This window comes from Malania oleifera, chromosome 2 (genome assembly GCF_029873635.1).
Source record: "Malania oleifera isolate guangnan ecotype guangnan chromosome 2, ASM2987363v1, whole genome shotgun sequence".
In the NCBI taxonomy this organism is placed as follows: Eukaryota; Viridiplantae; Streptophyta; class Magnoliopsida; order Santalales; family Ximeniaceae; genus Malania; species Malania oleifera.
Window position 1 is genome coordinate 112,836,395 of NC_080418.1, and position 25,510 is coordinate 112,861,904.

At 34.8% G+C, this 25,510-nt stretch overlaps 1 protein-coding gene across 1 annotated transcript; it reads left to right on the plus strand.

Annotated features, from left to right (window-relative positions):
* The first annotated feature begins 21,657 nt into the window (after positions 1-21,657).
* Positions 21,658-22,686, plus strand: LOC131148313 (uncharacterized mitochondrial protein AtMg00860-like). Its single transcript, XM_058098028.1, has 2 exons — positions 21,658-22,165; positions 22,496-22,686. The coding sequence occupies exons 1-2, from the start codon at positions 21,658-21,660 to the stop codon at positions 22,684-22,686; spliced, it is 699 nt and encodes a 232-aa protein (XP_057954011.1).
* The last annotated feature ends 2,824 nt before the right edge of the window (positions 22,687-25,510 follow it).

Here is a 25,510-nt window from a genome sequence, read left to right on the forward strand (position 1 = left end):
TTCATATATTTCTTACCTCAAAGATTGGAATACTTATTTTGAGAAAAGTACCCAAACTCACTTGAACTTTATTGCATATCATATGTGAGTGTAGTTGTGCTTAAAGTTGTACATCTCTGCTTTGTTAGAAGCACTTTATTTGTACAAAAATTTTATTTAATATCTATTGTATTCCTAGCGTGTGATCGTTAGAAGAGGGAGACTCGCCCTGTTAAGAGTCCTAGATTGGCTCTGACCCGATTAGGAGAGTCTCGGATTGCTTCAGACCCGGTTTGGAGAACTAGGTGCATCATCCTGTAAGATGTGATTAGGTTGGGGTCAGCCTTGTAATGTGACCTGGGGTATTCCTCGCCCAGTAAGGAGAGGAGGTTGTAATTGGTGTCACTCCACCTGTTAAGTGAGTATTAGTGGAATCCTCTTACTTGTGAGGTTGAGATGGGGATGTAGGCAGTATTGGCCGAACCCTGATATCATATCATGTTGTGCTTTTTCTTCCCCATGCTATTTAATTTTCCGCACTTGAATGTTTAAATCTTAAGTATTGTGAATGATTGGGAAGTACTAAGCATGTTTGATCTGTTTTATTTATTTGCTCAGTTTTATACTGTTGGGTAATTGGTATTTGCTTAGACAGACCCTAAGTTGCGAATTACTGATTGTGGATTTGAACCTAACGTAGGAGAAAATTTTTTAAATACCCAATTCACCCCCCTCTTAGGAATACACCAATTCCATCAATTGGTACCATAGCTAGGTTGTATAGACTTAAATGTTTTTTGTAAAAGATTGTAGTGGCTCAATTTGGTGCATCCCCATTTGGCGAGGGACAATCATTTACTAGGCCCCTAGTATTTTGCGGTGAAAATTTTTCTGCCTAAAAGCAAAGAATGAGTGTATTTATAAAATCAATGAGTGTAAGCAATTAAATCAAAATGATACTACTCTTGTGCATGTAAATTCATAAGCCATGGAGTTGATATATCGTGCTTCTTATTCTCATATTTTTCATGAAATTATGGCATGTAAACTTGCGAGTAAAATTTGGGAAGAGCTAGAGAGGAGGTATGGAGGATCTAGGAAAGAAGAGGCCACCACTCAGTAGAGTTCATGTTCAAACATCAAGAAGTGGTGAATCATGGGCTGAATGCTTTAGTCGAGGAGGAGGTATACATGTCTCAATCTCCTTTATTAAATGATTCATGAGATGTTTATTGTGATGATTCTTGTGCCCAATCCTGTGATATTTTATATGATGAATCATCTATTGTTTCTGATGATAATAATGCATGCATTGATTCATGTGATATATATTTTGACAAGTCTTGTGATGAATCAATCGTTGGAATTAATGAAAAAAAGCATTGCCCTCCTCTGCAAAACTAAAAATTGCTTTACTTAGGATGTAAAAGCTTCTAGCTAGGATGTCAAAGCATATAATCTTTCTGAAAAACAAAAGTAAAAAGTTGGCAGCACAATTAGAACATCTAAAATATTATCATGTCACATTAGAAAAGAGAAATATTAAGAGGATATTGAAAATTATCTGTTTAAAAGAAGAAATGGATGATTATTCTAGAATTACATTCAAAGTTAATCATGAAAAGAATAATCATGATAAGCCTTTAGGAGTTAAACGAAGCAAATCATTCAAAGAGGGTTAAAAAACATTTGAAAAATCCCATAGCAATCTTTATGCTTCATCGAGCAAAAATAAGATTAGTAAGCATGATCTTTCACGCATACACAAAACTTTTTTATATTTTAAAAGAAAAGGGCATGTCTGCTGCTTGTCTATTTAGAAGTGCCAGGAGCATGGATAAGGAAATGATGTGGGTTGTAAGGAAAAAAAACCTCTTAGGACCTAAGAAAGAACTGATTCCAATTGGAATTACTTAATTATTTAATTTTTTCTCAGTTCTTAGGTTTAGGGGTAGTGATGACTAAGAGGCTTAGAAAGTGGTCTGTGCCTAAAATGTCAAATCTTAGTATATGGATTCACTATACATTTTTGGTATACTAAGAACATTAGAAAATCAAGCCAATATGAAAATTCAAGTAATATATCCAATTTGAGCATACACATCATAATGGTTAGTTAAAATATGAAATTATTGGCCATAGCATGCAAACTTTGAACTAAAAAGGAATGAGTTAGTCTCTGCTTGAATGGGACGTTAGTCTCACCATAATTCGTATCATTCCTTCATATTGTTCAAAGTAAAGGTTGAGAACTTAACTGTCAAATATATTTGGAACCTTCATTTCTGAGATATAAACCATAAATCATTATCTTGAATAACATCTCAGAAGCATGCTAAGTCAAATCCACTTCCAAATGGACAAAGCAATCTTTACTTGATAAATATTTCATAATGATTAATTCATGCCTAAATATAAATATTACGTTAAGCATATTTTGTCCATTGCACAAGTTTAGTCTTAGGGAATTCATCCTGTATTGTATATCATTTAACCCTAAGCTTATTCTTGAACATAAAAGTCTGATCAAATATCAGTCATCACTCTAGCCATATGCACTGGTTATCATAAATTCTATAACTTTCATATGCTTGTTAAAAGATATCCTTCTAGTAATCAAAATTAGAGGCATCCACTAAGGGACTCAAGTTTTATTGTTAAATTAAATTATTCCCTTTGTGCATTAAATGCAAAAAATTCTCTAATTTTGATATGAGTAATGTTATCCTCCATAGGAACTCTTTATCACACCACGATCGCATCTGGTAAAGACTTACTTATTCCTTGATTTGTATCCTTACTCTAAATTGTGATCATATCTAAAGGATACCTTCCAATTTCCAAGGAGCATTGTTCACAACAGTCATATTCTCTCAAATGCTCTTTGCTGAAGTTGTTAGGACATTCTTCCCAACACGAAAATATTTTGAATATTTTCCTACTCCATAATACTCTTCGGAACTCAATAGTGATTTAAATCTTTAAGAGTATTTATTCTATTCCCTTTATGAGCTCTTCAACTTTGAATCAAATCAATTAGAGTTTGTGAATGAGCTGAATGGCTAAGTTGATTGTTATAGGTTTCAATCTAGAAGAAAACATATTTCAAAGGAAACCTATGCACGGTCACTAAAAGTCCAAAGTCATTCCAATGTGTGCCTCTCACGCATTGAAATTCATAAGAAAAGAGGAAAATGTAGGCTTATGACTCTGACGAGATGTTCATTGTGAGTTTTTGGTCCGCTAAGCTTATGCATGCAAAGCCAAGTTTAAATCATTGAGAATCTTAGGACTCTTGGCTAAAGAATTTGATAAATAGAAAAAAAGGCATAAAATGGATAAGTGCAGAACTCAGGGGGAGTATTTTCTTTCATGTTATATAAACTGAAAAGTTCTTATAATCATTTTATGTCCGCATGCCTTTATGAAAACAGCACTTCAACCTACTATTCATAGTATTTAAATTCTTTGATGGATGGTAATTATATTTTTATTTTGTTTATAGCATGAACTACCATGGGATATTTTGAACTGCTATTGAAATACTACTGGAGTGCATTCTTGAATTGAATGACACCTGCATGGCTGATATAGTGATGTGAATTGCATGCTAGTAGTGAATTTAGGTTGTTGCGTGCTTAATATGAACTATTTGCTAAATACAACCAGACTTCATATGCATCTTTTATGGGAAAATGTCCAAATTATAGACGACATGTTGCCGAAATTTTACTAAAATTTTTCCAACATAAAATTATGTACAAAGATGATTATGATAAAATTAATACTAAAATATTTTTGAAAGGATGGGTGAAAGTTAAATAAATATTAAATTTCATCTTTACATAATCATCGAATGTTTAGGAGAGCTGAGCTTCATCCTTTAGAAAATGCATAGAGGACTCATTTGCATCTCACGTGCTTGGTTTTTTTTTTTTTTTCTTTTAAATATTAAGGCTCTATTAGAAACCCTCAACATCATATCTAGCTCTTAAAAGGCTTCATAATTATATGTAGATTGTTCTAGGTTTATGAGCATTATATCATGCCTTAATATCTTTTCTCTGATGCATTTGTAGTCAACAAGGACGACTATACTATTCAAATGATAAATATGCTTAATAAATATTCAGTATAGTTAGTTTAAGGAACTTAAGATAATTACTTATACTTCTTGGTAGGCTTTGTAAAATAAGTTAAAAAAGGTATAAGTAATTCATTTCCTCTAAGTTAGGATTCAAATCGAAAGGGGGAGCATCTAAAATTAAAATTCCATCTTATTCTGCTCACCAAAATTTTTAGGCTTAGATCTCAAATATTGTGGCATGTGCTAAATTGTGATGATTTCATTGAAAATCATAAGTTGAAATATATTGCTTAGCCACAATGGTTCTTCTTTGCCGTATGATCTTGCATTTGATTGTTAAATTTTTAGGATCTATATGGTTGTCCTTTTCTGGTTATATTATGAAGTGTGCTTATATTGCTTAACCATGAAAATAATGCTTGCTTGATCTTCTTTGTTAAAGTTTATCTTTTAGCAAGCACACCCCCAGGGCATTTTTGAAAATATCAAAGGGGGTTCGTTTTCTTGGCAAAAAATATGTTCCAAAACTAAAATTCTTTTTCTTGCCTTATTATATATGTATGTATTTTAAAATTGCATAACTGGTTTGGTGATTGCATATGAAAAGGCATGTGAACTAGTTATACTGAAATTATGCTCAAACCTACTCTTTGCTTTCATATGCCGTATGCTTTCAACTAAAATCTTTCACGGATCTTATGAAATGTTTCAATTACAATGATTTGTGCATATTTCTGGTCTAACCAAGTTTATCATGTCATTTAAATCTTCAGTTGACTCACTCGAAAAATGAGCAGCTCAGAAGCTATCCAAAGTATAAGAGTTCAGTTGTGTAATAATTAGCCTAAGGGTCATATCGTCTCCTCAGGGAATGCAGTTTAATTACAAACTCGTGTAAATCCAAAAAAAAGAAAAAAGAAAAAGAAGATTTTACTGAATATAGTTCAGATTCAGTTTCCTAGGATGTTTGAGATTTTTGTACTGAAACTTAAACCCTAACTAAAAATTAAACATGCATAAAATAACTAAATAAATGCCAGATTTAATACCAGAATAATGAAAGAAATAAACATGCAAACATTCAACTAAATAAAAACTAACTTATGCTAAGCAATAATGAAAATCTAACTAAATAAAAGTACCAAATTTTATCTCGTGATCAAGCAAAACTAAAATCTAACAAGATTACTGAAGAAAAATACTGACTTTACTAATAAAATTACCCAAAGATAATATTTAAATCTCTGCAAAGATTTTTGAATAAAAGAAAGAAAAACAAAATAAACTGAATAACCCAAACAAAATTAAAGTTCAACAATTATTCTAAAGCAAGAAAAAAAAATAACTTGAAGCAAATAATGTGAATGCAATCAGACTAGGAAAGTAGCAACTAAAATTCCAATACTCATGAAAACCACATGCCATAATGTTTTACTAGTACTCGAGCAAGCCAAAAGCTAAGAGAACTACCAAACCCTATCTACCTTCTCTTTCGCAGGAAACACAGTTGCATTTACCAAATGCAACAAGACTTTATACCTCTAGGTCGATCCTAGTGGACGAGTTGTAGTCTTGTGAGGGTTTCTAAGGCGACACCCATAAGCACCAATTCCAATGAATATTAAATGAATGTACATGCAACACGAATATACCATTTCATATACATGAATATCACCGGATTACACACAAGATCATACACAATTCACACAATTCCGAAGCAAGTCATTCATGCAAGTTTCATCATTATATAATCGTCACAAATAGTATACTCACTTAGAATCAACTAGCAATTCAATTTAGAGTTAATGTAGCTGTATAAATTCAAGTATAAATAGGCGAAATCTCAAGGCATGTGTAATGTGTATGACTCCTTACATCCAGGATATCTATGAACACTTATAGAACGGTTGTTTTGACTCAGCCTAACTGGTATACTCTAAAAAAAATACTAAAAAAGGATGAGTTCACTCATCATATGTGAGGAGGAGTGTCATGATCAAACATCCCACATATTGCAAGGAACAACGCTAGATGTACGGAGTGGACTAGTCTGAAAAGGATCTAGCCTATTTGTGAGGTGTCGGGTCCTTCACCCTAGCATCTTCTCACCTACTCACCATATCCAACCAAGACCACCCTAGATCAACTTATTCACAAATCAGACGTGAATATTTATGAAGCATTAGGCGTTTGATGAGTCTTCATATGTGGAGAACATGTGTCGTGTCCTTGACTTTTTGTTGTAGTTGTGTGGAGCAGGTATTAATCTTTTACCTCGTTCTGGTGCATTTCTATTTCTTTTCTTTTCTTTTGCTCATTTTTCAATTTCTTTCTTTTCATGGTCAATTAGGAAAATTATTACACTTTTTTTGTTGTCTTCATATCACCCATGTAAATTAAGCTCGAACAGTGGTTCATAAACTAAGTCTATTTCTAAGGGTGGCTCAACCTTCATCTCTTGAGTAGGCTACAAGGCCTAGGTTTCTATCTCTCCACTGGATGTCACCTTTAGGCTAGCAAGTAAAAAATCCAGACTAGTGTACAAAGAGTATCCAAAAAAAAAAAAGGAAAAGTTGAGTTTCATGAACTCTGAGTTGACACCAAAAACTCAAAAGAATGATAAATGACTCAACAGTATCTCACAAGGTGTCAAAGTCGCCACAGGCGCTCTCTCAGTGCTCACAAGGAACCCTAAGTGGTACAAGTCACGTGAACGTGTATTTTTAGCCTCATAAGACACCATGTAAATACAAGAGTTTATATAACCAGAATTACACAAATGAACTACTATTCAACCTACATAGAGTTACAATTCCTAGATTAGCCATATAAAGAGAAACTATACATAAATAACCCAAGTGTGTAATTTTTAGGTTATATGCAAGTATGTAAAGAGTATAAGTCAGTGTTAATCATAGCCTAATCATCCATATTCAATTTTTTTCAATGTACTTTCTCACCCCCTCTCCCAACTAAAGTGAAACATTGTCCTCAATGTGAAAGCATAGGGGAAATAGAAAAGATGTGCGCAGGGAAAGTAGAGCGTACTTGGGTGGAGAAGTAGCTAAAAATAAAACTAAAATTAAGGAAAAATGTACTTGAAAATTAACTATGAATAAAACAAGGTAAAACAAAATGAAAAGAAAAAAAAGAAAAACATTATAGTTTGTTTGGCGGAGGCTCTGGAGGAATTTCATCTGGTGGGTGCAGGACTATAATTTGAATCAGCGAGTCTCCAAATTTGATTCGTCACAATGAATCAATTTTGTTACTTGCACACAAGTTAGCCTCAAATAAATCAATATGTTCTAAGGTACCAGACAAAACATGTGCAGACTGCCTTCCTTGTTTTAACAAGAAAGAGTCTTTATTCAGTATATTTTTCAGGAAATTCACTTCTTTAAGATTTGGTTTTTAAGGAAAAGTTGTCGGAACAGTTACCTTTAGTTCTTCAAAAGCATCAACATTAAAATTTTTACCTGATTCTTTGAAAGTTAAATTCTCACCATTCTGCGCAACTTCCTTATCAGGTGTACTAATCACCTTACCACTGCAGGGATTTGCTTTAGCATTGCACTCCTTGACATTTACTCTAGTAGGAAGTAACGGTTCCACGTATGCCAATCTCTGAGGATAAGGTACCATAGGTTGGTACTCCTTATTAGTCTCAACCTCCTTATTAACTGAATTCTTCACTTCTAGGCTCACTTCTTCTGATTTTTCTTTGACTTCATCTGTCTCAGTCGTAACTTCAGGTGTCAGGACAATTATTTATCCATCGATGAGTATCTCAGGCTAGGAAACTTCTTTTCCACTTCTCGAGGTAATAACGGCCTCCGATGTCTCAAGAGAAACATTATGTATTTGTTGCTGTTGATGCTGGTATTCTTGAGGATTAGGCTAAGGTTCTACACGAAATTCCCATTTTTCTAAGATATTCAACTGCGTGCTCATCTCATTAATGGTGTCCCATAATTCATTCATGGTCTGAGTATTAATCTGCATAAATTCCTAAAGTGTATTAGCCATTTGTGCCATGTTATCCTTACAAGACGTCGTCGGTGGAACAGGAGCTTCATTATATTGAAATCCTAGAAATGCATAGCTTTGATAGATCTACTGTGGTAGATACTGATGCGAAGGAGCGTCAGGATACTATGTTGGCTCATATTTACCTCTACCACTAATTGCGCTGATAGGTTGTATTGCCATTGGTGCCTGATTGTATTGTGTATTCCATTGTTTGACACTTTTAGCTAAGTAATCAAAGAATGATAGTGCTTGATCCAGTTCCTTACTGAAGAGTTCTCTATTGCACATAGTCTTGAAAAATTGTTTGCAATCAAGAGTAAGAACTATATAGAAATAATTGACTAACCTCCATGATTCAAACGCGTGATGTGGACAAATATTTATTAGATCCTTGAACCTCTCCTAGCAAGCCCGAAAAGTCTTGTCACCCTTCTGCATAAACTGAATGATCTATTCCTACAAAAATTGAATTGTCTGTGAGGGACAAAACTTATGTAGAAATTCAGGTTCCATATCAGCCCAATTAGAGATAGAGTGAGGTCTCAAAGAATTAAACCACATATTTGCCTTATCCTTCAAAGAGGCATGAAATAAATGAAGTCTAGTAAATTCATCAGTTCTAGCACTAAGAAAAAAAATATTGCAAGTCAACTCAAACTCCGTTAGGTGCCGATAAGGACACTTGGATTCCATCCCGTAGAACTGAGGTATCAATGACGTCCTCCCACGCTGAATCATGAAATTAAGAGCGTCATTAGGTAAAACAATGTAAGATGGTGCAGTGGTGCATGTAGGTTACACAAAATCCATAAGGTTGTGTGGTGCAAGTGCAATAATATTTTCTTCAAAACTCTTTTTTTTTCTTTATTTTATTTTTCATAAGAAAAATTAAAATAATGAGAACAACACTAGTTTGAAACTAAAAGTGACATTCCCTGGCAATGGCGTCAAAAACTTGACTCACTCGAAAAATGAGCAGCTTGAAAGCTATCCCAAGTATAGGAGTTCAGTTCCAGAGAAAATAAGAAAAAGAAGATTTTACTAAACATAGTTCAGATTCAGTTTCCTGAGATGTTTGAGATTTTTGTACTAAAACTTAAACCCTAGCTAAAAATTAAACATGCATGAAATAACTAAATAAATGTCAGATTTAATACCAAAATAACAAAATAAATAAACCTGCAAATATTCAATTAAATAAAAACTAATTTATGCTAAGTAATAATGAAAATCCAACTAAATAAAAGTACCGGATTTTATCTCATGATAAAGCAAAACTAAAATCTAATAAGATTACTGAGGAAAAATACTGACTTTAATAATAAAATTACCCAAAGATAATATTTAAATCTCCGCAAAGATTTTTGAATAAAAGAAAGAAAAAAAAATTAAATTGAATAACCCAAGAAAAATTAAAGTTCAACAATTATTCTAAAGCAAGAAAAAAAAAACAACTTGAAGCTAATAATATTCCCAAAGAAATAACTTTAAAAACAAAATTAAGAGAGGCAAAGAGATGAGAGAAGAGAGAGAGAAAAAGAAGAGAAAGAGAGTAGGGAGAATGAGAGAAGAGATAACAAGAGAAGAGAAATAGAGAAGAGAAGAAAAGAGAAGGAAAGGGAAGGAGCCGTGAAGAAGAGATTGGAGCTACTCTCGGGTTCCCATAGGCAACAAGCTGCTGTTGTTGCTCCTCTGCGCACACCCCTCTACCAAAGCCCTCCTAAAGCTACTGCCAACCAGCCCCTCCACCCCCCAAAGCTACCCAAAAAAGACTAAAGAAAAACCTACCTAATTGCCAAGAAAAATCTCCTCACCTTTTTATAATTTAGTCCCAATGCCCTACTACCCTCTTGTGTGCACGTTTAGCATGGCCAGGTCACATCAAGGTGCTCCTCTCTCTCTCTCTCTCTCTCTCTCTCTCTCTCTCTCTCTCTCTCTCTCTCTCTCTCTCTTTTTATTTTGTGTTGTTGCCCAGCCCTTGCACGACCTCTCTTCATCACAACCCACAAATGGCTTCACTTAAGCCCATGCATGCATGCACTCACACGACTAGCCCAATCACTCACAACCTCATGGGCTCGTGTATGCTCACATATTCACACTTCCCACGACCTTTCTTTATAATCTTTAATCTCTCCTCAAAGCTCATAGATGCTTGTTTTCTTCAGTCACCTTCTTTATGCATGGCTCGGTGTACTCTTCATTTATGTTGCATGGCGTGACTTCATTTGCATGTGCACGACGTCTCCTTGTGTAGTGCACGACTTCTCTAACATTTTTAATTCCATATTTAATTTCCAAAAAATTTCCTGAAATAATAAAATATAAAATTCCGTAAATTATTGAATAAAATTCTAAATATTATAAATTGATCTCAATGTTAAAATATTGAACATAATCAGGCATTTAATTAAAATTATAATCATTAATGCATGAATCTAAACGCCTAATTACACAACTTTGACGCGTAATCATTAATAACTAGTAATATTGTTGTATGTGTTTTCCTACAAATGTTTCAAACCAACAGTAATTTTTTTTTTTAATGCCCAAAGTTTTAACTTAAAAAGGGGGAGAATTTTAATGTTCAAATGGTTTTATAACTCAACCCTTTTCCTGATGACAAAAGGGGGAGAATTTTTTACGAGCAAAATGACAAATTTCTGTCTACCAAAAAGGTGGAAATTTTTTAAATGGAAAAATATCTGTGCTGTATGCATTATGTATTTGTGCTTTACTACTAAAATAAAATGCATTTTTTTAAATGTCTTCTTGATATGCTTGAGCTTCATTGTTTATGTTTTTATTTATGCATATTCTTAGGAAGGGCCTTTTACGGCTAAACCCCATTTTACTTTGGTGCGTTTGTCATCATAAAAAATGGGGAGATTATTGACTTTTTGAATCCGATCCTTGTTTTGATGATGACAAAGCGCAAGTGTTTTATGTGTCTACTTAGTGCTTGAACATGTTCTTTAATTTGGCATGCACATAAGACAAAGGGAAATGGGAAGCCAGAAGGACTTAAAGCTCACATCATCTGGCGTATTCCATGAAGGCAGAAGAGTAAAGAAGAAGAAGAAGACATTTAATATATGTTTCATTTGTAATTGCATTTTTAGTTTTGGTATGTAAAAATACATTGCATGCATGATATGAATGAAAGCTCAAACGAACCATAGATTGATCGTAGGGCACCCAACACCTTTATGAAAAACCTTTTCCTAAAAAGATAAGATCTTACAAAGGTTTTAAAATGAATTTTAGGTCGAAATTAGGGCTAAATTTTATTTTAAAAGCGACCTCGGTTGACCGACCTTGGCATGTTCAAAATTGCCTCAATCGATCGACCTCGGCCGACCAACCCATTTTTGAACTTAAATTGCCCAGTTAACCGGCCTTTCAAAATTTCCCACTTTTTGACTCCTCGGCTGACCGACCATTTAGTTTAAAACAACCATGGCCGATCGACTGACCTTAAGTGACAGCCAACTAGCCTTGATCCTCAGCTGATTGAACCTAGAAAGGTTTAGAAATCACCTTCTCGGCCGATCAACCCACACCTTACACAGCCAACCGACCTCAGTGTGAAGGATGGTCAACCGACACGTTCGTTAGTCGACCGATGCTCTCGGGTTGACTTAATTTGCAGCGCTAATCAAGGCTTAAATTTTTCATTAAATATTTTTAATTATTCCCATTATGTTCCTAACGATCAAAATTTTTCAGGACTGTATATATACCCCCTCATAACTCATTTTTAAATGGAGAGATTAGAGAGAAAATCTTCCAAAATTGTTTTTGAAATTTATTCATTCTTGTTCTTCTACTCTTATTATTTCTGAAAATATTTCAAGAGAACATTCATTAGGGCATTTATTTTGTGCATCCATTTTTAACATCTTAAGCATTTACTCTTATTCATTAAATCATTTTAGAGAGTAAATCTAAAGTTTTCTCCACTCATTTCATCTTGATAAATATTTTTTGGAGAAAACTTCACTTAAGCTTGTGCATCTCTGCATATCTATTGCTAGATTCAAAAGCTCACTTGATTTTTGTTTTGAAAAATATTTTTGAACTTAAATCCTAACTTCTCCAAATACTCTTTATTGCAAAATCATTTTTGGAGAAAGTATTAGTTACACATGGATCTTTGAAATTTTTATTACATATTTCATTATACATCAAAGATCACATATAGTCATTTTTGCAAAAGATTGTTTGAAAACAAAAACTCTAGGTTCTCCTGCACTTAATTTGAAAAATATGTTTGGGAGAAAAGTTTATTAGGGATTCAATCTTTGAGCACTTATTATTTATATCTTACCTCAAAGATTGGAATACTTATTTTGAGAAAAATACCCAAACTCACTTGAGCTTTATTTCATATCATATGTGAGTGCAATTGTGCTTAAAATTGTACATCTCTGCTTTGTTAGAAGCACTTTATTTGTACGAAAATTTCATTTAATATTTGTTGTATTCCTGACGTGTGATCTTCGGAAGAGGGAAACTCGCCTTATTAAGAGTCTCGGATTGGCTCAGACCCACTTAGGAAAGTCCCGAACTAGTTTAGACCTGATTAGGAGAACTAGTTGCACCGTCCTGTAAGGTGTGGTTAGGTTGGGGTCAGCGTTGTAATGTGACCTAGGGTATTCCTCACCCAGTAAGGAGATGCGATTGTAATCGATGTCGCTCCACTCGTTAAGTGAGCATTAGTGGAATACTCTTACTTGTGAGCTTAAGGTGGAGACGTAGGTAGTATTGCCCAAACCCCGATATCATATCTTGTCGTGCTTTTTCTTCCCTATGCTATTTAAATTTTCACACTTGAATGTTTATATCTGAAGTATTGTGAATGATTGGGAAGTACTGAGCATGCTTGATCTGTTTTATTTATCTACTCAGTTTTATATTGTTGGGTAATTAGTATTTGCTTAGAAAGACCCTAGGTTGTGAATTACTGATTGTGGATTTGTACCTAACCTAGGAGAAAATTTTTTAAATACCTAATTTTCCCCCTCTTGGGAATACACCAATTCCATCAAACGTGGTGTTTTTAAATATGAACCACTAGTCTATACGATGGTTTTAATATTCTCCATTGTATTTAGGAAAGAGTTTAATATTGGATGAGTTTGTGTGCAAGATTAGAGTGTGCAAATATTTGCAATACTTGTAGTTGTCAAAGACCAAACTTTTGGACCATGTCAAAGTTATCTTATTTCTTTAGGACCTACTGCTGATTTGTACTGCGTCATTACCATTTACATGCATTATAATGAGAGGAGCCACCCACATCATCTCGACATGCTCCATGCTTCAGTTGTTCCATCTTTGCTCTCCAGGCTTGCATATCAACCATCTGCTGTTTTAACATCTAGTTCTTAATTTCCACTAACTCGACGTGCTTCACGTACCAATGGTTGTCAAGATCTAAGGAAGGAAGGCTAAACCAAAACTTAGACTTAATTGGCCAATTTGATCATATCTTTAAAACTAGAAAATGACATGAATTGACACTTACTTGACTGACTTGGTAAATATCAACTTGAATCGGCCCGAATCGAGGCTAGTTACGAGTTTTTAGTTCTCTACCTTAAAAAAAATTAAAAGTTGTATTGCAATTGTAACGTGTAAGTATCCTTCGCATGAAATAAATAATCTATTGTTGGAGAAAAAAAGTTAGATTTACCAAAATGCCTAAGTAATTTGTGATTTTCAACCATATATTAGCACTTGTATGGGTAGGATGAGTGGAGAATAACATATCACATTGGTATTAAAATTAATATTTTTTCTCATTCTGAAAATATTTCTTTATATTTCATTAGAATGAACTTTTAACTCAATGTTTGAAAGAGATCTTAACAAAATCTTCTCAAATTCAAATTCAAAATTCATACTCTCAACCACAGTATAGATAATTTCATTCTCATTTAATTACATTGCTCCTTCAATTGATTCATTTCGCAAAATATAGAATTCCTCATAAAAAAAATACTCTTCGAGTATTGAAATTGGAATTGAATTTTCAAACTTATTTCCCTATAAGTAATAAGATGAATTCATTATTGAATATGTACTTTTAACACTCAACTATGTTAGTATAGTAGTGATGACATTCAAAATTCCTCTTATCAACTTGGTATATTAAAATTCCTACAACTTTAGCATATGCTAATTAAGGGCATTGATCAGTTTTAATACTCAATTGTCTAGAAGTTGCAACCCTAACAACAAATTAAGTCAAATTCTAGATAATAGTTTTGGTATGCAAACTGAATGATTAATTTTATGTTTGCACACCCAACCTTCCATTGAAATTGCCTACAAAGATTGTAGTGAGATTTTTGCTTTTATTATTTCAACTGATGTGTACTCTCCAAACATATTGGAAGTGAATCGTGTTATGGGCAAAAAATTAAGAGAAGATTCTTTCAATTAAATGTAAGAAGATTGTAGGACCCATCTAGTTGTTAAAAATAATTAAATTTTTTTTATCTCATATTCTAAATTTGAATTTGTATATATTATGATAAAATATTATATATAAAAATCTACATAATTTCAAATCTAAGTAGTAAAATCATTATGTTAAATATTATCTTATACAATATTGAAAAATTTAAAAATTACATGCCCTTTTTTCATTATTATTTTAAAATCTTGAAATGAAAAAGAAAAATGATTTTGCACAATTGAACAAAGCCACAAATATATGAAGTAAAGCAATAGATAAAGTTCCCCCAGTTAATGACTTTACAGACACAGTGACAACTTAAAATTTAAAATTTGACTTTGGTTTAGTATTAATTTGAATAAAACATATAGTTTTTGTATTTAGTTTCTTCTAAACATGCATTTAAATTTAGTGTAAAACGTGACAAAAATTGCATTCCCATTACCATCTATCATTTTACATTAAAAAATATTGGTATATTATGAATGGGAACAATTAATTAGTAGTCATGAGCTCTTTCTTCTCAAAGACACAATAATTATGATTTTTCCCCTTTCCAAAAAGGTAAAAAATAAAAATAAAAATCCTACCACATCAAAATAACAATGAACGGTAGGTAGAGAAGTATGGCCTTCTATATTTTAAAAAACCATAAAATTTAAGGTACAATATTTGATTAGTTCACGCAAATTTAGCTAAAATTTAAATATAAAAAAAAAAAAAAACCAAACTTGTAAAACAAAACGACTAAAATGTCCATATGTACATTGCATAGGATCTTGCTTTGAGCTGTGAGATGAATGAAACTTATATTAACCATGAACAAAGCTAAATGAGGCATAGACTCCATTGATAAAACCATTAAGAATGGAACATTCCATAGGATCTTGCTCTCGATAGAAGTGTTGGTAATGAAAAGTTGATTTGGCCATGAAAGGGTTGTGTACCCCCTGGAGTCTAGACCAGGCTGGGTAGGAAAATCGGACTTGCAAACATGAGGTTTGACTTAGCTTGGTAGTAGGCCATCCAGGGTTAGGTTCAGTCTTTAGATCGCACAACTTGATCATGGGGGTTTATACATGATGATGTTGTATGTCCAACATGGGGTTTCTTCTATGCATATATGTGAATTTATGTAAATGATATTATTTATTGAGTTGATTATATTATGAAGAAAATGTGTATTTCCAACTGCATAGGTGTGAGTTATATTTTACAAATGTTATATTTGTCAGCTAAAGTAAATTAAAGAATGGGTTTGATTTCACTGGAACTCATGCTAACCACACACTGATAATAATTTATTTTGTCTTACTGAAAAGTGTCTCACCCCAGCAAATATATAAATTTTTCAAGACCTACAGGAAATCGAGTCTAGGAGCTCCAGGGCGGGACCTATACGATCTTGCCGAGAGTGGGCTTGGTAGGATACTATTTGTTATGTTTAGTTGTTTTCAAACATTTTGGGTTGTATAATGTTTTGGGAAATTTTAGTATGATTGGTTGAGAGTAGTACTCTGGTATGTATGGTTGTATAAGTATATTTTTCTTAGGTTGGTTATATGTTTATATTAAATATAGATGTTGATATGGTGGTATCAGAGTATTATAGGGTAATTTATGGAATATTAGCACTCCGGGCCCCACTGGGTTCGGGGCGCTACAGTTGTGGTATCAATGCCTAGGTTGCTAAGGTTTGTAGAATCTAGAGGAATAATACTACTAGAGTATATGAATGAGTGGTGATAAAAGTAGGTAGTGGTGACATGGGTACGGTAAAGTAGTTCAGGTATAGAGAGGATAGTGAATCAAAGTACCTGAGAGGTTGGGGTTTTGTCTGGTAGCCTGGAGGAAGAATTCTCTTGACAGTCTTCTATGGTTTTCCTGAGGCGACGGTCTCAGAAAAATCATGGCAATCCATCGACAGTTTTGTTTCTAAGTGGTTAGGCTGACCCTTGGATTGGGGAGTTGGAGGCTAAATGATTTTTTTGCACGGGAAAAGTCTATTAGGGAAATTCTAAGTATTTAGTACGGGATGTAGGGGTAATTTATAGTTATAGCTAATTAGTTGTATAGGTAGGGTTCCGCCAATAGAATTCTAAGAAAATTATTCTTGGCCCTACTTGCAGGATGGATCTTAGAGATAAGGACGTTGATGCTAGAGAGGATAATAATGTGGAGGATTTCAGTGAGGAAGGTATCGAAGCCTCAACAGTACCGCAGGGTTTAGCTTGGTAGGTTAGGGCAAAGATGAGGCGGGACTATAGAGGGTAGGACTACCCACCTGCAGATCGGGGCTGCACCATCGAGCAGTTTCCCCGTATGCATCTGCCGACATTTGTAGAAGGAGCGGACCTGATTGTAGCTGAGGATTGGGTCTAGGAAATTGAGGAACTTTTGGCTGTTTTACATTGCATCGATGAGCATAGGGTGCAGTACGCTACTTTCAAGTTGGTTAGGGAGGTTAAGCGGTGGTGGAGAGTAGTGAAGCTGGTGGAGGATTAGAGGCCTGGACCTGCAGTTACTACTTGGAGCTATTTCAGGGAGATTTTCTTTGATAGATATTTACCCACTTCCACTAGAGAAGCTAAGGTGAAGGAGTTCCTAAATCTGACTTAAGGGCACTTGACCGTATAGCAGTACGCGACCAAGTTTATGGAGCTATCTCCTTTCGCCCCCTACATGGTCCCAGACGAGCCTAGGAAGGCTCAGAGATTTAAGAGAGGTTTGAGGCAGGGAATACATGCACATTGTCGCGACGTCCCGGAGGCGCGTGTGCCCTAGGCGGCGAAATCAAAAATCAATTTAATGTTTTCAGGAAAAATATGGTGTAGGAGTCGCCACTAACCTTTAGTGCACATGATTACTACCCTGTTAGGGGTAGAATCGGTCTACATTACTAGAGTTGGGGTCGGGAGTTCGGTTACGCGAGGGGAAGGTACGAGCACCCCCTACGCTCCCGTTCTTACGAACGGTACCTAATTAATTTGAAATTATCCCTAAGTTAATCTAACAATTCTTTAAATTACTCCTTTTTATGAATTTATAAATACATGTAAAAATAAATAAATAAATAAAATAATAAATAAATAAAGATAATATATACATATATATTCCCTCAGAGCTTAGGTACGTGAAGCCCGAAGGCTAATACCCCCCGCAATAAAATCATAGGGATTATAAAAAATCAAAAAAATTTAATAAAAAAAATGTATAATAAAATAAAATAATAATAATCATTATAATAATGAACATAATAATAATAATAATAATAAATAAAAATAGTAAAAATAATAATAATGGTACTAATGATAATAATAATAATAATATTAATATTAATAGTAGTAATCCCATAATGACAATAATAAATAATATTAATACGCACAAATTAACAATAAATACATATTCTAAATATCATAATGGTAACATAATAATTTCACACATGATAATAATAATAATACACTATAAATAAAAGGTAATAATAATAATCTTCCTAATGGTACACACCCCTAATATCCTATAAATACCTTTACACCCATATGGAAATAATTGATAAAAGAGATAAATCAAATTTCAAATTAAAACATGGAAACCTATGCACAAGTAAAGAAATAACGAAATTATGGAAACAAGGTATTGCTGAAAATAATAAATACAAGATGGTTGCCAAAATTAATACACAACCCTAACTATACACATATTAAATACAAAGTGAGTACAATAATGACTAAAAACCCTAAGTACATAATTTATATGAAAGCAATTTCAACCCTAAAAGTACATCAAGATACAATAAATCAAAATATGAGAATACAATAAACCAAAACATGATATACAATGTTAAGAATATATAGTAGTACGGCAGCAATTTTAAATATACCCTAATATACAATATATACTAAAGTAAATAACATATCACAATCAATAACATAGTTAATTAAATGCTACAACACACAATATATTAATATACACCCAATGAATATTACCACATTTAGATACAAGGCAATAGACTACTTGCCTCTGCAGATAAAAGAAATCCTACAACAATGGGAACAAATCAATTAATATTTATAATAAAAAACATAGACGTGGGTATTAAATATGAAAACAATTAAAAATATGGACATGGATATATATACATATTTTATCTTCAATATAACAATAATAAGGGTGATTCATAACAATAAATAACAATTATTAACGAAAAAAAAAAAACTACCATGCGATATAAGTGTAATAATAATAACAATAATGCTACACATAACAATAGTAACATACAAACAATACCACAATATTGCTAATAGTTTTATACAGAGGATATTAATATTTAACATGATCAACATAAAAGAAAATATATATATATATATATATATATATATATATATATACACACACACATATACCTAGTTGGCCGGAGAAATCTGGAGGACCGCCGGCAGTGGTGTGGTGGCTGCTGCTGGTTATGGCCGCCGGACTTGGAGATGGTTGCAGAGAAGGTGACCGGAGAGCTTAGGAGCCTAAGATGACGATGGAAAGTCTGGGATGGTGTTCGGCGGTTGCTGGAGAAGGTGACCGGAATTGCAGGTTCGTCGGCGAGATGGAGATGAGAGGACTTGGAGGATGGCTGGGGGATTGAGGACGGAGAAAGAGTGGTGATGGCAGAGGGTGGCGGCGGTTGTTGGCAAGGGAAGAAGAAGAAGGAGAAGCTGTCGCCGGAGAGCTGCTGGGTCGTGGAGGTTCTGATGGTCGGATTGTGATGGAGTTGCAGAGGGTCTCGGCTAAGTTTGTGCTGGCAACCTATCTGGACGGGAGGACCTTCACGGCAGCAGGAGTGACGCGCAGAATCCTGGTGGTTGGCCGGAGATGATGGCTGGGTGCGGTGGTTGTGAGCAGGGGACTCACAGGGGAGTCGTCAGAGCTATGGCTGTGGCTGTGCAGCGCAGCCTCCTTTTCTCCTTTGTGTGTAGTGAAGCCTTTTTAAAGGCTTTTCCAAAAAACCCTAACCCCTCAAAATAATAATAATAATAATAATAATAATAATAATAATAATAATAGGGTAATAATACTAATAATAATAATAATACGTAAGTAAATAAGTAATAATAATAATAATAATAATAACAACAACAAAATAGTAATAATACTAATTATAATAATAATAAAGATAAAAATACTAATAATAATAAAAATAAATAACATTAATAATGAAAATAATAAATAATAATAATAATAATAAACAATATAAATAGAAATAAAAATAAAAGTAATAATAATAATACTAATGAAAAATAATAATAATAATAATAATAATAATAATAATAATAATAAGAAATAAAATAATAGTAATAAGAGTAATAAAAAAAATACTAATAATAATGATAATAAAAATTAAAAATAATAATGAAAATAATAAATAATATAATAATAAAATAGAAGTAAAAAATAAAAATAAAAGTAATAATAATAATACTAATGAAAAAAATAATAATAATAATAATAAAGAAAATAATAATAATAATAATAATAATAATAATAAGATTAGTGAAAATTAATAATAATAATAATAATAAGAAGAATAAATAAAATAATAAAAATACTAATAGAATAATAATAATAATAATAATAATAAATATATTGGGCCTGGATAAAAATGGGGTGTCTACACACATGTTGTAGAATTTCAGGCCTAGAGTTTCTTTGAGTTGGTGGACAAGGCAATGGTAGTGGAGGCCAGTATACAAGAGAGCGAGGAGGTAACGAACTAGAGGAAGAGACCCCTGCGACATTGGTTTTAGACCGGCACCAGTCAGGGTAAATGGAGGAGGCTTGATGACTACACGAGTCAATAATTGGAGGTGGGACCCCGAGCTCCTCAGGGAACTCAGTCGTGCCCTCCTTGTCTTAGCTGTCATCAGAGGCATTGGGACGAGTGTCAGGGTAGATTAGCTGGTTGTTACTGATGTGGTAGACCTGGCCACATAGCACAAGACTATCATGCATCGCTTGGTGATGCGCCCACACCTCATCAGTTTTGGGGACAAGATTAGGTACCCTAAGGTGGCCACCAGAGGGTCACTGCCCAGGCGCAGGTGTATTTTCTAACGCCAAGAGATGTAGAGGACACCGACGATGTGGTGACAGATACTAATTTATTTTTCACATAAAGCTATTGTGTTGTTTGATTCAGGGGCGACACATTCATTTTGTGGCTTGGGAGTTCGTTAAATTGTGTGGGACAAAGGCTTAGCCACTAGAAGTCGATTTATCAGTGGCTACACCGATAGGGATCGTAGTAACGTGTAGGAGGATACTTAAAAATTTTTTGATAAGTATTCAAGGGAAGACGTTGCCTGCTAATCTTGTAGTTCTTGATATGCACGAATTTGAGGTGATTTTAGGGATGGACTGGCTAGCTTCCGGTTATGCCAGTATCGACTGCTATAAGAAAGAGGTGGTGTTTAGACCTCTAGAGGAACAGGAGTTTGGATTTTTTGGGTCGCGTGTGCGCGCCTCGTTGTCGATTCTGTTAGCCATTTGCGTTAAAAGGTTACTCTTGAATAGGTGTCAAGGGTACCTAGCTTGGGTAAAGGAAACACCGGACGGGGAAGTTAGGTTGGAGGATATTCCGATAGTAAAGGAGTTTCCTAACGTATTTTTGGAGGATTTGCTGGGATTACCTCCTGAGCGTGAGGTGGAGTTCACTATTGATCTATATTTGGAAATGATGTCGATCTCTAAGGCTCTATACAGAATGACTCTAGCCAAGTTGAAAGAATTAAAGGAGCAATTGTAGAAGTTGTTGGATAAAAGGTTCATCAGGCCCAGTGTATCTCCGTGGGGAGCCCCCGTGTTGTTTGTTAAAAAAAAGGATGGCTCAATGAGAATGTGCATCAACTATCGGGAGATAAATAAAGTGATAGTAAAGAACAAGTACCCGCTACCACGTATCGACGATCTGTTTGACTAGCTTCCGGGTACAAAGGTCTTCTCGAAGATCGATCTCCGATCCGGGTACCATCAGGTGAGAGTTAAGTTAGAGGATGTACCAAAGACTACTTTCCAGATCCGGTATGGCCATTATGAATTTTTGGTTATGCCGTTTGGACTGACGAATGCGCCTGCTGCATTCGTGGTTGTGTTTATTAACGACATATTGATTTATTCAAAGAGTCCCGAGGAGCATGAGGATCATTCAAGGATAGTACTTCGGGTTTTGAGGGAAAGGAGGTTGTATACTAAATTTAAGAAGTGTGAGTTCTGGCTGGAACATGTGGCATTTCTTGGGCATGTGATATGTAGGGGTGGTCTTTCTGTGGATCCAAACAAAATTGAGGCAATAATGGATTGGGTAAGACCAAAGAACGTCCATAAGGACAAGAGCTTTTTGGGTTTGGCAGGGTATTACCATCGGTTCGTAGAAGGTTTTTCTAAGCTATCAAACCCTCTGATAAAGTTAACCAAGAAGAATGTGAGATATGAATGGACATATGAGTGTGAACAAAGTTTCCAAGAGTTTAAGCAGCGACTTATTGCTGCACCGGTATTGATAGTTCCTTCGGGAGAAGGGGGTTTTGTAGTCTATAGTGATACGTCTTATAAAGGTGGGTGCGTATTGATGCAATGGGGAAGGGTTATTGTGTATACTTCTCGGCAGCTCAAGGAATACGAGAAGAACTATCTTACGCACGACTTGGAGCTAGCAGTAGTGGTTTTTGCATTAAAGATCTGGAGACACTACCTATATGGTGAAAGGTGCGAGATCTTCACAGATCATAAAAGTCTTAAGCACATTTTCACGCAGAAAGAGTTAAACATAAGAAAGAGGAGATGACTTGGGTTGATAAAGGACTATGACTGTACCATCAGTTACCACCTAGGGAAAGCTAACATGGTAGCTGATGCTTTAAGTTGAAAGACAGTAAATGCATCAGTCTTGGCAGTAGTAGCTCAACAGCAGATCAGGATGGATCTGGAAAGGCTTGGCATGGAATTTGTGGAAGGTAACCATAAGGGGTTCATTACAAGTTTGGTTGTTCAACTGACCTTGCAAGAAAGAATTAAAACTGCTCAGATGAAAGACGTGGAGCTGGTAAAAATTATGGAGGAAGTACAAAGCGGGTAAGGAACAGGTTTCAATATCTTAGACAACGGGATTCTGAGGTTTCACACCCAGCTATGTGTACCTAAGGATGTAGAGATTAAGAGGATAATTGTGGAGGAGGCTCATTGCTCTCTCTATACTGTACATTCAAGGAGCACAAAGATGTATAGAGATCTATGAGAATCTTTCTGGTGGAATAATATGAAGAGAGAGATTGCTCGGTTCGTGGAATAGTGTTTGACATGCCAGCAAGTGAAAGCAAAGCATCAGAGGCCAGTGGGACTACTGCAACCACTTTGTATTCCTAAGTGGAAGTGGGAGCATATCTCTATGGACTTCGTAATGGGGTTGCCTTCAGCGTTGCATGGACAAAATTCCATATGGGTAATAGTGGATCGTCTAACTAAGACCACACATTTTGTTCATATTAAAGTCAGTTACTCCATGAACAAGTTGGTAGAACTATATGTACAGGAGATAGTCCGACTTCTTGGCGTCCTGGTATCCATTGTATCCAATCGAGATCCATAATTCACATCCCAGTTTTGAAGGAGTTTGCAGAAGGTCTTGGGATCTGAATTGAATTTTAGTACCGCATTTCACCCACAGACTAATGGATAATTAGAGAGAACGATTCAAACATTAGAAGATATGCTGCGGGCGTGCGTGCTAGATTTGGTTGTAGTTGGATTCATTTTTTGCCACTTATGGAGTTCGCCTATAATAATTGCTATCAAGCTAGTATCGAGATGGCACCATATGAAGCGTTGTATGGTTGAAGGTGCCGATCTCCGCTGTATTTGGACAAGGTTGGTGAACGACAGATTTTGGGACCAGAGCTTATTCAGCAGACTTTTGAGAAGATCAAATTAATTGGGGATAGAATTAAGATAGCTCAGAGTCGGTAGAGGAGTTATGCTGATACTCGCCGATGAGATCTAGTGTTTAGGATATGAGATAGGGGTATTTCTGAGGATTGCTTTGATGAAGGGAGTTATGAGGTTTGGAAAGAAGGGAAAGCTAAGCCCTAGGTACATCGAGATACTGGAGAAGGGTTGTCCAGTTGCTTACAAGATAGCATTACCCCTAGCTTTGCCTTGGTTCCACGACATCTTTCACGTATCGATGTTGAGAAAGTACGTCTTAGACCCTTCACACTTGTTAAGTTATGAATTCCTGGAAATCCGAGACACCTTATCCTTTGAGGAGGTACCAGTTCAAATTTTAGATCAGAAGGAACAAGAACTCCGTACTAGAAAAATTTCATTAGTAAAGGTGCTATGGCGTAACCATGCAATGGAAGAAGCTTCATGGGAGTTGGAAGAGAAAATACGTTGGAAGTACCCGCAGCTATTCAACGAGAACCAACACTAGGCAGGTAGGTATGACGATTCAGGTAAGAATGTGATTGTATATATACTGTGTTTTGTGCAGGTTGTCTGGTTAAGTTTAAGTATTTGTAAATCCATAGATTTCGGGTTTAGTGTTTTAAGTGGTATTGGGAGAATTTTGTTGATCTACTTGTAATCTCCGAAGGACCCTTATTGTAATCATAGTATTCCTCGACCATAAGTGAGGCTAATTAATAAATGTGGATGGGGCTGCTATGTGAGTGGCTACCGGCTCTTCCTAGAGTCGAGTGATCGAATATGTAATTCTAGGAGTGATGATAAGTATGAATTAAAAAATTTTGAGGCCGAAATTTTTATAAAGGGGGAGGGGAGGATGTAGGAACCCGAACCAAGAAAAAGAAAAGAAAATAAATAAAAGAGAAGAAAAAGCAAGGAAAGAATGTAGGTGATTTGGTTTGGCACCAAACTGTCAACGGTTTGAGGTCATCTCAGAAAATCGTCGATGGTAAAAAATACCAAGAGCAGTTATTAGCAAATCATCGACGGTTTTGTAAAGCATAGAAAAATTGTTGATGGTTTTCTACAGGGCAGGGGCTTATAAGTTAAAATCTTATGTTTTTTTTTTTTCATTTCATCCCAAACCTTTCTTTCTCTAAAATTGGGGTTCGACACACACACTCTCTCCCGTGTATCTCTCTCTCTCTCCTACGACCTCTCGAGGCTTCGGCAAGTACCTCCAATCACTTTCCTTGTTCTTGTTCGCTTGCCGACTTGTTTTCCCGTGGTAGGATCGTGAAAGCTAGGGTTCGTTTTTGATCGTTTTAAGCGGTTTTCAGAAACAGGTAAGGGGAATAAATTATGTCAGCTTTTTATTGAATTTGAACTGATTAAAATTGAGTATATGGATTCCTGTACGTTGTATAGGTTTTTATAAATAATTCAGGCATATGAAGTTTATGGTTTTGATTATTATTAATGTTTGGTGAAAAACCAAAGGGAATCGGGTTGATTATCTTCTTTTCATATAAAATCGGTATTTTGAATTAAATTAAATTATGAAGATGGGCGGACCTAGTTTTTCAACGAAAACATATTTTCCCAAGTAGTTTAGTATATTATGATTTATCAGTTAAAAATCGTGTGGTATGCGATTTATCTATAATTTTTGGCACAATTGAATTTGAGTATTTTATAGTAATATACAGTGAAAATGTAATTTGTACTGATTGAAGGAAATACTGGAAATGTGGTGAAAATTGTGAAACAATGGCTGAATGCTGGGTTTTGATATAATGGCTGTATGCCGAGATTGATATAATGGCTAAATGCTGGAGTTTGATATGATAGTTGTATGCCGAGTTTTGATGTGACGGCTATATGTTGGGTTTTGATACGACAAACTTTATGCTGAATTATGAAATGAGTTATATAATAGTTTTTATTACTTAAATTGCATTATATGGTTTAAGAATTGTGAGGACCAGATGTGATGA